Genomic DNA, 16,406 nt, shown 5'->3' with positions numbered 1-16,406 from the left:
TTGACTGACGCCTAATAATCCATATGGTGTATGTGTATATGAGAGGTATGTGACATGTCCAGAGCCTCACCCCAGGGGAAGTGGGGGAGAGAGGGAGGGGTGGGGTTTTGTGGTGTCACATGTGGAGACAGGTGAGACTGTGAGAGAAGGGCATGTTGTTCACACACAAACATCCTGCTCAGTGTGCTGGTGGCTGGCTGTTGACTGGATGTTGACTGGCTGCCTGGTCCGCCTCGTTTCTCATCCTAACGAGATTGACTTCCTTATTATCACCGAAACGCATCCCTGTGGGAGACAGGTCTTTAGGGGGAGGACAGGAAGGACGTGCTGGAGAGGGGGGGAAGGGGGGCGAGCGCACGTTCTCTAGCAAGTTATTAGTACAGGCTCATCCCCTGACTTCTCCCTGAATTGTGATCCTATTGTATTGGAGCACAACACTTTCTTTCTTTCTCGGTCATCTCTTTTGGTTTTGACACAAGGCTGTTAGAGAGAACCAGGTCAGCACCCAGCAGCTCTGTTCATCTGATGTGGGGTGGGTGGACAGAAGGATTTTAGCAACCTGGTGTGTGTGTGTAGGAGAGTAGAGTACACTTACATTTCTGAAGTCCAGTGTTCATCTGCGTGTGTGAGAGAAGCTGGAGGGAGAGGTCACCTGGCCCTGGCAGACAGGCCAGCATTTCACACAGACACTAATGCAACATGGGACACTGGGTCCTCCTCACACTACAGGGGGAGAGAGAGGAGGGGGGGGAGAGAGAGGAGGGGAGGGAGGGGGTCAGAACTCAGCAGCACAGGGATGGCTAATACAACCCTCAGTTGTGAATCACTTCAATTATAACATCCAACAGCTAGTGGTACAACATGGGGCAGATTCTGTCAATATGCATAGGCAGGATGAAAATTACTCAGTCACACCCTCCCTTGTGTTGGTCAGGTGATACGACCCTGCTGCTACCTGTGCATTGACTCTACAAGACCTTAGCAGGAGGAATGAATTACCCTTATATGAGTGTGTGTGTGTGTGTGTGTGTGTGTTGCACTCCACTCAAAGAAGCCACTCTAGAGAGCAGTAGCAGAAACATGGTAGTAAGTACCACATCAATCCTACGGTCCCCAACCAGGTCCCAGGAGGCTAGCGCTACAACATGTGTAGTGGTACATTTAGGGGACGTCAAACAAAGTACAGTAATAGAGACCAAACCGTATGAAAAATAACAAATAATAAGGTACTTTAAATAGTGAGAAGCTGTGTGTGAGAGAGGTTGCCACTGAGTAACAATCAGAGGTAACAGCAGCAGTAGAGAGAGAACAGCTTTAATTGCAGTCTGCTTCACTTACAGTATTCAAAACACCACAGATGCTTGCTTAATCAGCACGGAAGGTCAGTCAGGGAGTAAATTAAGTCGACAGAGTGCGTTGCCCCGTGCCCTTCTCCTTTACTGCCGCGTGGCATCAGAACAAACACCGGAGCACAGACAAAAACCACACACACACACACACACTGCGTTGTTATGAGGGAGGCAATTACCCACCAACAACCTTGGCACGGCCGTCTGCCGCAGGGTGGCGGCTTAAAAGCGCCTGTCCCCCGTAGAGGGGGGAGAGAGAGGGGAAGGGAGAGGAGGGGGTGAGATGAACTCTTTAAAAACACAGGCGCTGAAAAAGGTCAGGATGACAGCTCTTTTAAATCCTCCCAGCAAGGGGAAAGAAAACAAGCCTTAATGAAGCTGGCAGTTACACAGAGAGAGATACCCGAGACGGAGCTGTCTGTGCTGCACCTTGGGGTCTGGGTGGGGAGGTATGGGGTCGGAGGGGGGCTGGAAGTGACAGGGAGGTTGGCTGGGCGGGGGTGGCATGGGGAGGACAGTTGGGGCCTGTGGAAGGGTGGCTATGGGAGGAATGATGGGGGGAGTGGGCGGTAGGAGTGCTCTCTCTCTTACTAGCACACAGATCTAAGGATTTGTTGCTGTTTCGTTCTGTGCGGCCAGGGTGATGCGGCGGATTTCAGTGCCGGTCTTAAAGCCGCAAGGGAGATTTTCAGCTTTTTCTCTCTCAATTCATCTTAGTGCCAATGTTTCTCAACAAGGATAGCAAGAATGTTTTCAAGAACACAAAGGCATTGGGGTGGAGGTAGTCAACCTCACATCAAATGCAAACGGGTAGAATATAGACGAGGAAGGGAGGGTTACCAGTCAAAGCAAGATCCCAATTTTCGATTGGTTTGTTTTATACACACCCAGAGGCATCTACCACAAACACACACAATCATCCTCCCCCACAGCGCCCCTGAATGTCAGAAAACTGGGGAGCGCAGCAGCAAAGGTCAGCCTACGGTAATGCTCCAGCTGACACTCTGCTTTAGAGTGGTAGAGAGACAACAGCAAGAGATGATGAAACCAGACAGACAGACGGGGCCCTGGCCTAACAGCCACCCAGTCACTATGATACATCCACTTCAAACACACATCAGACAGAAAATAAAACACAGGCTCTTTCAACAATACACTCAGACAGTGCAGTAAGACTCTCTCTAGCACCGCTATGAAAGATCAGATGCTGCAGCAGTGCTGTGTGTGTGGCTTCTGCTACTCCAACCGATTCATAATTGCCCACAGGGTAAAACCCAGGTGGGTTAGATTGGTATGATGTGGACTTTACTCTGCAGTGACCCAGGCAGGCACCTGTATATCCAGTTGATTACAATCCTTACTGGTCTTGCGCGTGAAGTATGTTTGTGGAGCCATGGCTCAGCCAGGGGAGTTAAGCCAGGTGTCTAACACTGACTGACCCAGACACCCCTTGTGCCTTCATCATGGCATTAGAGACCCCATGACGATGCAGTATCCATCACAACTCATATACATCTATAATAGTCTCCTAATCATTGGGTGAGCCTCTTTTTATAAGAGTGAAGTGATAAGAGATAAAAGCTAACTTTCCTCCATTTCTCAGGGGCAGAACAACTCTCCCATATGTGGAGAAAAAACAGTGTGAGGGTGGAAGAGGAGAGGGCCATTTATAAATTCCTCCATTCAGGAGGAAGCATAGGAAATGTACAATAGGGCAAATTTCAGAGAAAAACAACCCAATACTTTAGGGGCTGAAAGAGACCGGGGTTCAACTGTAGTGTAGCCTATGGAAGGGGATAACTGGTGCATGTAAGTGTGTGTATGTGTATGCGTGAGTGTGTGATGTGGTGTGTGAGGTGTATAAGTATGAGGCGTGTGAGTATGAGGTGTGTGCGCGTGAAAATTAAGAGTTCTGCATCAAAATAAGCAACTCGTTAGAAAAGATGCTTCCGAAAAATGCCTCTGTGTTACAAAAACAAGGTGAGAAGAAAACCCTGTATGGTTGGTTGGTTGCATTAACAGCTAGTCCTTAGCAGTCTTTCCCAATTAAAGGCGAAAGCAATTAAGAAAGCTAAGCCTTTGTGTTGTTCCATTGTTTGTGATAATGGCTGAGGGAGAAGGAGAGGAGAAAGCAGAGCAGGCTGTGTGCTGCTGTTATCTAATTGCGTTTACCCTGAGGTTATAGTGTCCATAATAGAGCCAATGAATAATCTTGTTGGGAGAAATGCATTGTATCCTTAGCATGAAATAACTTTTCTTTTGCGAGTGAGGAGAGCTGAATGCTGGGGGAAAAGAAAGAGAAAAAAAATAGCTTTTTACCCTTGAATTCCGAACCAGAACATTCTAAATGAAAAAAGACCTCGCCTGCTCTTGTGTATGTTACTCAGAACTGACTGTTCACATCAGTGTGGCCTTCATTAGCCCATCTGGGTTGTACAAACAGTAAGGGCGGAACAGGATTTAATGAAACAGTGCTGCTGCTAACCCAGGGCCCACAGGCATGTACGCCAGTGCTGTTCTGTTCCACTGTGTGTGTGTGTGTGTGTGTGTGTGTGTGTGTGTGTGCGTGTGTTCGACATTCTCACACAAAAGAGTTCCTGATGACTGTAGCAGATCCTGAGGTGTTTAGTCCTGGTCTGGGCTGACTGACATATTTTTCAACCATAGAGATGCCAGCCCTCATCAATCTGGAATGTTATTTGCAACTAAAGAGAATGTATGTGTACTTAAATGAGTGAGGGAGGGGAGAGAGAGACAGTGAGAAAGGAGAGAGAGAGTCTCAGTATGGTAATGTTTCCAAACAGGCAACACAAAAGGTGTCAAAAATCAAACTGTCAAACAAGGAAATTGCATTGGTGGTGTTAACTGAGAGCGAGCTACTCCGAGCTGAGGGGGAGGGGGGAGTAACAGATTAACTGACACTTCTCTAATTAAAGGTGAAGGGGGGGGGGGGGGGGAGAGGAAGAGGAGCAGCAGCCCGCCAGTGAGCCAGACAGACAGCCTCCACCTAAAATAGTGCTCAGTCCGCAATTGGATAATCTCGGACTGTCCGAGTGTCACAGAGGAGAAGTTAGCAGAAGCTCTTAACAGGATGAGATGTCATGACACGAAAGGGAGGGGGGACAAAATGTATGATCCCTCATCACCCCATTGGCCTCATCTTCACATTGTGTCAGTCTTCAACATTAGTGGCTCTCATCTTTAGCCTGAATGAGAGCCTCTGGGCCTGCCCCTAGCCAGTCAGCCAACAGAGTACTGACTGGATCCTCATCCAGGCTGGTCACTAGAAACAGACGGTGATTTTGGACATCTGAAAAGATCCTGAGAACGTCGATATATGACTTCCTCTGCACTTGAAAAAAAATGCTGCACTACGGCAAACCATTGTGCTACAGCAGACCACAATGCTCTAGCAAGCCACAATGCTCTAGCAAGCCACAATGCTCTAGCAAGCCGTGAGAATACTATGAACACTGATGACACCTAGAGCGCCATTTTTTATTATTTTGTTTTAAGCCTTCCCCAAACCATAGCTCTAACCACTCAGAATGAAGGGCTAAACTGTTAACCATTTGAGTTGTTTCTGTTTTAACCCTGTAACCAAGAGGAATTAACCTAGTAATCACATGGAATTAATGCATCAAAAAGATAGATATTCATCCACAATACATTGAATTTCGCCTCATCTAGCTGAGGGTGTGTCTGAAATGGCACACTGTCTCCTATTGGCCCTGGTCAAAACTAGTGTACTATATTGGGAATAGGCGGCCATTTCAGACACATGGCTGCGTGGACTGGTAGAGTGAGTGACTATGAGTCAGGAGATATGACCTGGTGGTGTCCTGATCTGATCTCATCCCGAGGCTATAGTCATTATTACACACACCCACTGAAGGGCTGAAAGGAATGAGCGTGGGCCAGTAAGCCATGGACAGTCTAGTCCAGCCACTGGCTATTTCACCACAACTCTAGTCTAGGGTACTCACTGTAAGGAGCACTCATGGCACCTTGATGTGGGAGGTGAGAGACTGGATTGTGTGTGTCTGTGTGTCCATGCTCAAAGTTAAGGCACTAGTCTGAAGAAGCCGACAGAGGTGCATGCATTGCATGCTGGCCCGGAATACCAATTTCCCTGGTCCCTTCTACTAGTGTCATTTGACGGATGTGTTTACACAAGATGTAAAATGTGTGGACGGCACTGCCAAAACAGAGCAGATCCAAACTGAAGGATGCCTGGCTACTTCTTTATTTACCCATCTATCTACTCTACATCCATCCACAGAGCAGACCGAGGGATGGAGAGGACATGCCTCAGTGAGGGGAAAACCAACCGCTTCCGGAGATGTGACAGTCTAAAAACGAACTAACGAGAAATCCCAATGGTTGACATGCATTAAAAACCACAGCAATATCTCTGGGCAGCGCCCCAGCGCTGTACTTTTTTAAAACACACCATCTAAAAGCTCTACATTTGATTTAGTCACACTCTAAATACACCTGGCGCTAAATCTGATTAAACACTCAGTTGCTTGCCTTTCAAATTAATCAGCCAGGGGAGTTTTATAAAAACAGCAGTGGCAAGGATCTGTGGCGGCCATTACTCTTCCTGCTCTGCAATTAACAGAGTAGCACTTGGCAGGGTTTGGAGCGGAGTATGTGAGGAGTTGAGCGGTTGGAAATTCCCCTCATCGCTCAGGGAGAGTTCTTTCCCCCACTCCAAATTCAATCCATACATGTTTTGTTTAAAAGGAACATTTAAACAAACACTCCATGTACTTTTGTGACTATGTACTATTTGGTTTTGACATAGGTTATTGTAAGCGCTCAACAGTTCAACAACTTGTCGTAGGCTATTAAACAAGGACCTACCTGATAAGAAGCTGGTGTGTTAAAAAACAAATGGCTTTTTCTCTAATTTATTGATGATCAGATATTTCAGTTGTAAGTCTTGCTGTTGTGCAATTACAAACTTATACTCCTCTTTTTTTTTTTAACAACAGCCAACATAGAAATCAAAATGTCTCTGGTGCTGTTGCATGGGCTCATTTCTTGTCTTGCCATCAATTACACAGATTGTGACACCCAGCTGGGACACCCCAATGGAGCGGGAGAGAAGGCCAACTGCAGAATTTTAAAAAAATCTGCTCCTCGCTTAAACCGAATTACGGACGCTCCGCTCCTCGCTTAAACCGAATTACGGACGCTCCGCTCCTCGCTTAAACCGAATTACGGACGCTCCGCTCCTCGCTTAAACCGAATTACGGACGCTCCGCTCCTCGCTTAAACCGAATTACGGACGCTCCGCTCCTCGCTTAAACCGAATTACGGACGCTCCGCTCCTCGCTTAAACCGAATTACGGACGCTCCGCTCCTCGCTTAAACCGAATTACGGACGCTCCGCTCCTCGCTTAAACCGAATTACGGACGCTCCGCTCCTCGCTTAAACCGAATTACGGACGCTCCGCTCCTCGCTTAAACCAAATTACGGACGTTCCGCTCCTTGCTTAAACCGAATTAAGGACGCTCCGCTCCTCGCTTAAACCGAATTACGGACGCTCCGCTCCTCGCTTAAACCGAATTACGGACGCTTCGCTCCTTGCTTAAACCAAATTACAGACGCTCCGCTCCTCGCTCCACTCCACTCACATCCTCTGGATTGGAGCAGCCCTGGTCTGCAACTGTTCAAACACAGATTGGCGGATGACAGATGCTGCTGAGGGAGAGAGACTTGCAAGCCACAGGAGAGGAGAGTCCCTACTCTACAGTATACCCTCTCAGGGGTAGGCTAACCACACTACAGCTCTGAGAAAGGCCTAGTTATCCTCATACAAGAGCAACATTATCCCTTTTCTATCTTTCTAAATCCCATAGAGTTTTGCTCTTTATCAAAAGGAGACAACAATGCAGCCAGACAGTCACATGTTGAGTTGACTGACACCCATACCAAGCTATGTACTGTTTGCAGATAGCACATTGCAAAATTCAGGTCAAATTCACAGGTTTTCCAGAAATCCTAGTAGGTTTCCCAGATGTCCTGCATAATTCCTCCTGATTCCAGGAATCTTCAAAACTGGGATTTCTGGAAAACCTGGGAAAGTTACGGAACATTTTACAACCCTATACATTGACGAGCCATACCACAGAAAAGAGGGAGGGAGTGAGTGCACAGGGTCAGCAGGGTGGGTTAATGTGAGAATCCTGCCTGGTGTCTGGGTTGTAAATCAGCAGGAGGCTGTGATGCCCCTGAAGGGACACTAAAGTTTCAGAAGCACTAATATTTCAGTCGTGGTGTGGGCCTGCCTCTGAGAAACATACCACACAGCCAGTTAGGCAAGGAATTACAGCTACGCCCAGGGTAAATTCTCAGCAATACCATCTTGAATGTGTGTGTGATTTACATTTAAGTAATTTAGCAGATGCTCTTATCCAGAGCGACTTACAGGAGCGAAATAGGGCTAAGTGCCTTGCTCAAGGGCACCAGCAGATTTTCCATCTACGTAGTAGGCTCGGGGAGTCGAACCAGCAACCTTTTGGTTACTTGCCCAACACTGTTAACCGCTAGGCTACCTGCCTGATATGCGAGTGAATGTGGCGTAAAATGTGTGCGTGCTGTGTAGCCTGATTCGAAATCTGTGTGTCTCTGCCTCAAAATGTGTGCGTGCAGTGTAGCCTGATTCGAAATCTGTGTGTCTCTGCCTCAAAATGTGTGCGTGCTGTGTAGCCTGATTCGAAATCTGTGTGTCTCTGCCTCAAAATGTGTGTGAGTTAGTCTAAAATAAGTGTTTGATTGAGTGCACACTGCACAAGCAGGAGGAGAGATGAGAGGGGGCCAGATGCCAGCGTTTTGTGTTTTCTGACCTGTCAGACCTAGTGAAAAACTGTTTAATACCAGCCAGCACCTTCTCCCATGGCCCCAAAGATTGACCCAGCCCAAATGACTGTGCAGCCCAGCCTCTCCATTATGGTTAAGTCTCAAATGGGCTTGACTCAGTCTGTCCAAAAGGGCACCCTATTCCCTATATAGTGCACTCTCTTTGACCCAATGGGCCCTGGTCAAAGCTAGTGCACTTTATAGGGCATAGGGTTCCCTTTCAGACCCAGCATGAGTGTGTGTGGACAGAGCAGAGCTAATGCACAACAGCATTGTTCCAGGCCGGCTGGCGCAGCAGCATAGAGAAATTAAGATGGAGTGGCTTGATTTCATATGTGAGCAGGTGCATCCATTTTGTGCTGCTCTTCCCCCCCACCTCCTCTTCCTCTCACTCTGTCAGGCGCTTATCAGAAATTGGACACCCCAGTGACAAATTGAGCCTGCGATTAAAGGGAGAAAGAGGAAAGCTTTTAAAGTGCTGCTGATTGGGATCCCAGGCTGCCTTCACGTAGGAATCAGAGATTGGGTGGTGCGTGTGCACACGTAGAACAGTGCCTCCTGACACCCCCCTCTCTCCAGGTGTTCCTACGGCTCACATTTCTGCTCCAAATGCTCAGCAAACAGATCCAAATCAATGCAGCTGTTCCTTGGACAGACGGACACACACACACACTCACCACACACACACCCCCTAGCCAGCTGTAAGATGAGCCTTGAGCAGCATAATGACTCCCTGCATGACCAGTGTGATTTCCCATTCCCTCTGCAAGTGAGTCCGGGGTGTGTTCAGCAGGGCACAATGTAGCGGAACGTTCAGATGGAAATATGTTATGTAGAACAAACATGCCTCTATAAGTATAAGAAATAATGTAGTCTCTATGCATAACATTTCTATTTGAGGAGAGGTAGGAGGGGAGCAAAAGAGGGGACAGGAGGACTCGGGCATAGGCAGCCACAGCACCAGGGTGTCAGGCAGCTTGATGTAGGAGGAGGGTCAAAGGTGCTCCCGTAGTCTGAGCTGTGGGAGAGCTAAGGCCGTTAAATCATCCTAAAAGGACTTAACACACAAACCACGAGGCAGGCAGGCAGGCAGGCAGGCAGGCAGGCAGGCAGCCAGCCAGCCAGCCACAGCACTGAGCAGAGGAACACCGCCCTCAGCCTGGCTAGGACATTTATCCACAGTGCCATTAAACTATACTGACCTCACATAGCCTAAATACACACAGACACAGTCAGATATGCACACCAAAATGTGGTGAGAGGCCTGCCATGCCCTCCCTGTATGCCTGACCCTTTCCCCCTGTATGTAATGGATTTCCTGGTCGATACAACCCAAAAGGTGAAACAATTATATTTTCTGTCCATGTACAGCAGCAGGTAAGGTCAGCGCGCTGACATTCAGTCTGGGCCCCACAGAGAGCCAGAGCCTCTCACACAGGGCCTGTCTGGGATAAAAGAGATCATTCTCACTGGCCCAGAGTTTCTAAAGGTGTCGCCAGGAGCAGAGAGAGCAGCGCACATTTGGGATCCCTTCATCTCCTGTGTGTGTGTTTGTGTCTGCAGGCCACCCACCCAGACAGGTGCCATCCCCAGCCCCTGGCCAGCCAGCCGCTCTCTCAAAGGGGAGCCAGGCAAACACAGGGCCGGCATGGCAAACACAGGGCCGGCATGGCAAACACAGGGCCGGCATGGCAAACACAGGGCCGGCATGGCAAACATCTCAACCCTGTGTTAGCCTGGGAACATCTGGCCCTCCTAGGCTCAGAGCAGCAGCCCCGGTCAAAGCACACCACAGAGTCTGTCTGTCTCCTGCCACTCACTGGGAGAGGAGGGAGGGGTTAGCGGGGAAGAAGCATGGTCTGCATGGCAAATACCTGATTGTAAAAAAAACCAGATGAATATTTATTGATATATTATTCTGAAAGAACTAGGCCTACGCCGGTTATGGTTATAGAGCAACACACGCACACAGATAGTCACACACACATTCTTGCATCATGCCCTCTCCAACTACCGAACTCACACAGCCACCTTTCCCCTAGCTGTCCGATGGTTAAAGACTGATGAGGCCTGCTCAAAGGTCTATGCAATTGAACCCAACATTAATGTACCCAGCAGCAAATTTTTCGCCATCGACCCGCTTTCCTCTGCAATAAGGCTGGAGGCATCAATCAGGCTGAGATTGCAGACAGCAGACATGGGCTGAAGGAGGAGGGGACTTTGGATGGAGCAGATTAATGATGAATGGATCTCAGATATGGCTTGGCTAGAACCGCCCAGACCCGACCAGGGCGTCTCAGAGGACATATGACCTTTAACAAAGTCGACATGAAGTGAACACCACCACCACACAAACTACATAATATTCATTTGCCTTATATAGGCCTACAGCAGGCATCTTCAACCTTTTTTTGCCCAGGGACCAACTCTCAGGCAAACCGGCGACCCCCATCATGTTAGTACATCTGGTCTTATCGTCAGGTGAATGATAATGGCAAGGAGAAGTAATCAACATTTTAAAATGAATAGATTTGGTAGTTTTCATTATTTCCACCTCCCCACCGTATAATTAGAAGAGGAAGTGTAAACAAACAGTCTATTAGCTGGAAAGTTAACTCCAAACACATTCGCTAAGAGCAGTTGTTTAGCTGGTTACACAAAGGTTAGCCATGTGTTGGTAAAATTGTACGTCAAGAAAGCTTACCAGCAGCACCTGCCTCACTGGTGGCTTATTCGCGGGTGCTTTTTCAAAGCCTATGTCAGACACTCCACTGTGTGTAATTGGCTCCAATGGCTTATTCGCGGGTGCTTTTTCAAAGCCTATGTCAGACACTCCACTGTGTGTAATTGGCTCCAATGAGTGTCATTTGGTAAATATTCGGAGTTGAGAAATAAAGTTTACATAATTAGAAATAAGATATTCTCAGTTTTCTACTGTAGGTATGCAATTCAAAATGTTTTTATTCTGTTGTTGCAAGCGATATTCATAAAACTTTGGAATTTGTTAAATATATTTTTGCAGAACCCCTGCAATACATGGGGGCGCAGACCTCCGGACGAATACCCCTGGCCTACAGGACAGTGTGTACAAGGCTTCTGTAAAGTCAATCTGCCTCAGTCGTCATGAACACCATCTGACCTGGCACTAATACACACCAGATTATACAGGACTGTGTAAACCTATGCAAAGTCAATCTACTGATGCACAACTATTTATCAAATATTAGACATGGCTTGCTCTAGCCATCCCATCACTATTACAGCTGCGCTGGCCTGGCCCTCTCTCCACCCTGAGACCTTCAGGAGGTCTGCTAGCCAGGGCCCTTTTGGATTTCTAAAGAGCAGATCCATTGGCCCCCCACACACTACACCGAGGTAGAGGGGGTAGAGAAATAGATGGGGGGGGGGGGGGGGAGAGAGAGAGAGAGCTAGACAGATGGGATGGGTGGTACTGTGGGTAAATGTAAAATAATCCTCAGGGCAGGGTGTGGATGGTTGAGCGGTTATACCCTGTTCTGCTCCCTCTCTGTCACATGGGAGAGGCAGGCAGCAGGCAGTGATACAGGTGATTTAGTGAGGAGTGATTTAGCAGGGTGGCTTACACAGCCTGCTGGCCTTCGCAACAGACTAGACATCCATAAGAACCTCTGTGTTCAGCTGGAGCACTGAATAATGGGGAAGCAGCCGCCTATGTCCAAACAGTAAAAATAAATAACAATAATAATAAAGTGTAAACTTAAATGATATAAAGTGTGTAGAAAAAAATAATGGAACAAACAACTAGCAACTAAGGGAGAATCAAAACTTCCCCAAATGATGCATTCAGGAGTATTTTTGTTATGGCATAAAACTAAACATTTAATTTTAAATGTTTGAGTCACTCTGATAGGATAAGTCATGGCAAAATGTGTAGAATTGAAGGAAATATGCTTTAAAACTGCACATTTTTCTCTTCAGCACATGGCAAAATGTGTAGAATTGCAAAAAAAAAATGTAAAAAGCTACACTGTGCCTCCCGAGTGGCGCAGCGGTCTAAGGCAATGCATCACAGTGTTGCGGTGTCACTACAGCCTGGGGTTCAATCCCAGGCGGTGTCATTACCGGCCGTGACCGGGAGTCCTATAGGGCGGCGCGAAATTGGCCCAGATTCGTCCGGGTTAGGGGAGGGTTTGGCCGGGGGAGCTTTACTTGGCTCATCGCGCTCTAACGACGTTTTGTGGCTGACTTTTTGCAGGCTAACTTCAGTCATCAGTTGAATGGTGTTTCCTCTGACAAATTTGTGCGGCTGGCTTCCGGGTTAAGCGAGTGAGTGTTAGGAAGCACAGTTTGGCGCGTCATGTTTTGGAGTCCCATGACTTGACCTTCGCCTCTCCCTCGCGTTGGGGAGTTGCAGCAATGAGACAAGATCATAATCACAAAATTTGGGAGATAATTACAACAAAAACATGTAATAAAACATCTACTCTGCGGCCAACAGGAAGGCTCCATTGGGCACGCCCACCACCTAAGCCCCATTTTGATCTAGAAAAAACCCTGGGAAGGAAAGAATTAAAAAACATTTGTAACAGGGAAAGAGCACAGGCAATGGTCAAATAGAATCCACATAAAGAAACAACATTAAAACAATATAGGTCAGGGTACAATATTCTATTTCTCAAAGTAAAATGGCATTTGATGGCAAGTTAAACTTGAAAAAACATGCAGCGTCTTTAAAACTCAGAACATACCAATTATAGATGGAGTGAATGAAACGGAGTGACAAATACATAACAAATAAGTTCTTTAAAGAGGGTCTGCAATTAATAGCAATCTAATAGTTCCCCTAATTTCGGTTTATGTGACAAAACAAGCACTCAAGAGTACAGAGAATCATTGTACCATCTAAACCGCTGTGAAATATATTTTATACAACCAAAAATATTGTATTTTCAGCTGGTGTACAAAACAGAAAGTAAAAGATGCAAAAAAAAACTGAACCCTGGGCCTTTTGCCTTTATGTTTTTGTAGTCATGTTTCTATGGTGATTTATTTACATTAGTGAAAAAAAACTATAAACATCCAAAGTGTGTGTGTGTGTGTGTGTGTGTATATATATATATATATATATATATATATATATATATATATATATATATATATATATATATATATATATATATATATATATATATATATATATATATATATATATAAAAACGATTTAAAAAAACGAAACTTAAGAACGGGAAGCATAGAAATAGCGCACATAGAAGGGATCTTCCACTTCTTATACTTGCTTTTGATGAGAATGATAGATTTCGATATGAATTTGGTTGGATCGCCCAAAAAGTTACATTTTTCAGCTTTAATCTGCATGCCTCATCTAAAAACAAGATAAAGTGCTGCTGGTATTCAAAAGCGATGGAGTGTTTTGTTTATGTGTTTGATTATCTTAGGAAGCAGTGAGGCCATGGCCCTTTGCTCTAAAAGCCTGGCCCAGGCTGAGTTGAATGGGTTCAGCCCAGCACTTCACACAGCCAAGACTAATCCCTATAAATCCATAAAATGTTTAACTGTTTGATTAACCCCAAACATCAAATTGTACATTTCATTTATTAGTTAATCTAGCTGCAGTATGTGAGCAGTGATACAGTATGTGAGTGGTGATACAGTGTGTGAGTGTGAGAGAGAGCGTAAGTGAGTGAATGAGTGAGTGAGTGAGAAGCGGGCTGTAAAACAGTCCATTCGGGAGAAATGTGGAGAAGAAGCCAAAAGGACAGGTTTGTTGTTCAAGCTACTATTTGCCAAAATGCACATGCGAGAGTTCTTTCTAAACCGGCTGTCGCTAGCAAATAGCAATCAAAGTCCATTCCTTCAGAGAAGAAAAGAGCAGACACACTGGGTAGCAGTAGAAAGTCAGTCAACAGTCCCATCATGGTTTAGCTCATACATACCACAGTGGTATGACGCTTCCTGCTGGCTTCATGGGAGTAGTAGGGAATTTAAACCAGGCACTCCTCCATGAGTCGAAAGAAGGTTGCCAGAAATATTAACCCAGCTTCCTTTAACTTCTTGGTGACAGGGGGGCAGTACTGAGTTGCTTGGATGAATAAGGTGCCCAGTAAACTGCCTGCTATGCTGTCCCAGATGCTAATATATGCATATTATTAGTAGCATTGGATAGAAAACACTCTGAAGTTTCTAAAACTGTTTGAATGATGTCTGAGTATAACAGAACTCATATGGCAGGTGAAAACCTGAGAAGAATCCAACCAGGAAGTGGGAAATCTGAGGCTTGTAGTTTTTAACTTTAACCCTATTGTAGATACAGTGGGATATTGGTTTTTACACTTCTTAAGGCTTCCACTAGATGTCAACAGTCTTTAGAACGTTGTTTCAGGCTTCTACTGTGAAGTGGGACCGAATGAGAGAGGAATGAGTCGGGTGTCTGGCAGATTGCCACAGGCTCTGAGGCGCGGTCACGAGAGAGTTAGCTCTCGTTCCATTGCTTTTCTACAGACATAGGAATTCTCCGGTTGGAACATTATTGAAGATTTATGATAAAAACATCCCAAAGATTGATTCTATACTTAGTTTGACAAGTTTCTACGGGCTGTAACTGAACTTTTTGTCCGACGTTCGGCTGGACCTGAATGCGCTTTTGGATTTGTTTACCAAACGCCATAACAAAAGTAGCTATTTGGACATAAATGATGGACATTATCGAACAAAACAAACATTTATTGTGGAACTGCGATTCCTGGGAGTGCATTCTGATGAAGATCATCAAAGGTAAGTGAATATTTATAATGCTATTTCTGACTAATGTTGACTACCCAATATGGCAGATATCTTTTTGGCTGTTTTGTTGTCTGAACGCCGTACTCAGATTATTGCATGGTTTGCTTTTTCCGTAAAGTTTTTTTGAAATCTGACACAGCGGTTGCATTAAGGAAAAGTATATCTCTAATTCCATGTATAACACTTGAATATCAACATTTATAATGAGTATTTCTGTAAATAGATGTGGCTCTCTGCACAATCCCTGCATGTTTTAGAACTACTGAACGTAATGCGGCAATGTAAAATGAGATTTTTTTATATAAATATGCACTTTATCGAACAAAACATAAATGTATTGTGTAACATGAAGTCCTATGAGTGTCATCTGATGAAGATCAAAAGGTTAGTGATTCATTTTCTCTATTTGTGCTTTTTGTGACTCCTCTCTTTGGCTGGAGAAATGGCTGTGTTTTCCTGTGAGTTGGTGGTGACCTAACAATTGTTTGTGGTGCTTTCTCTGTAAAGCATTTTTTTTTTTATCAGACACTGTGGCTGGATTAACGAGAATTTTATCTTTAAAATGGTGTAAAATACTTGTATGCTTGAGGAATTTTAATTATGAGATTTTTGTTGTTTTGAATTTGGCGCCCTGCACTTTCACTGGCTGTTGGCGAGGTGGGACGCTATGGTCCCACATATCCCAGAGAGGTTAATAGCACCTGACAAGAGGTTAAATCACACATTACAGGCAGCTAGGCTAAACTGAATTCTCACAGTAATTAGATCAGGAATATGACAGTCTTTTTCCCTTTCTGCGTTCACAATGCCGTTGATCAAAGGCCTAATGATTGTGTGAGTGGTGTGTGTGTGTGTGTGTGTGTGTGTGTGTGTGTGTTGGCTAAATCAAAATCTCCCTATAGGACAGGAGCCTGTCTAGCCTAATTTTTCGCTCTATATAAAAGTAAAAACAGACACACAGTGGAGTGGGACTATCAATGTTTGTCACAAAGCAGGCCTAACTAAAGACAACAAAATGTTAAGGAGAAAAAGCTATGTATCAACTTCACACCGTGAAAATAAACTGGTGCAAGAGTTAGGCCTACTGTCAAAAACACAGAAGACAAACTTATCTTTTCACATATTTTTGTCTGACTTAGGACTGGGCCTGCACCATGTCTATGTATCTCCCAAGATGGCATAGCAGTTCAGACGTATTTTTGTCCTCGTCCTGTCGTGTCCCGTATATATATATATTTACAACTTTTTTATCACATACATTTTTAATTTTCCAAAAACTCATCTTCAGAACACTCTCCTGCAATCCGTTTCATCAATTTATATTTATATAAAAAAGTATTATTTACCTCAGATCTGTGATCCTCCGAGAGGCTAGCCAGAAATTAGCCAGAAGCTAGCCGGGAGCT

General features: G+C 45.4%; 1 protein-coding gene across 1 annotated transcript in view; it reads right to left on the bottom strand.

The window, feature by feature from the left end:
- LOC139418241 (protein FAM222B-like) overlaps nucleotides 1-16,406 on the bottom strand; it is a 64,078-nt gene that overhangs the window by 18,288 nt on the left and 29,384 nt on the right. Inside the window, exon 2 of the mRNA XM_071167538.1 lies at nucleotides 596-723. Coding sequence (XP_071023639.1) covers nucleotides 596-677 — 82 coding nt within the window. The 5' untranslated portion in view covers nucleotides 678-723. The remainder of the gene's footprint in view (nucleotides 1-595; nucleotides 724-16,406) is intronic.

Source organism: Oncorhynchus clarkii, chromosome 10 (assembly GCF_045791955.1).
Source record: "Oncorhynchus clarkii lewisi isolate Uvic-CL-2024 chromosome 10, UVic_Ocla_1.0, whole genome shotgun sequence".
NCBI classification, from domain to species: Eukaryota; Metazoa; Chordata; class Actinopteri; order Salmoniformes; family Salmonidae; genus Oncorhynchus; species Oncorhynchus clarkii.
Note: the sequence above shows the minus strand (reverse complement) of the source record. Positions and strands in the feature narration are given on the sequence as shown.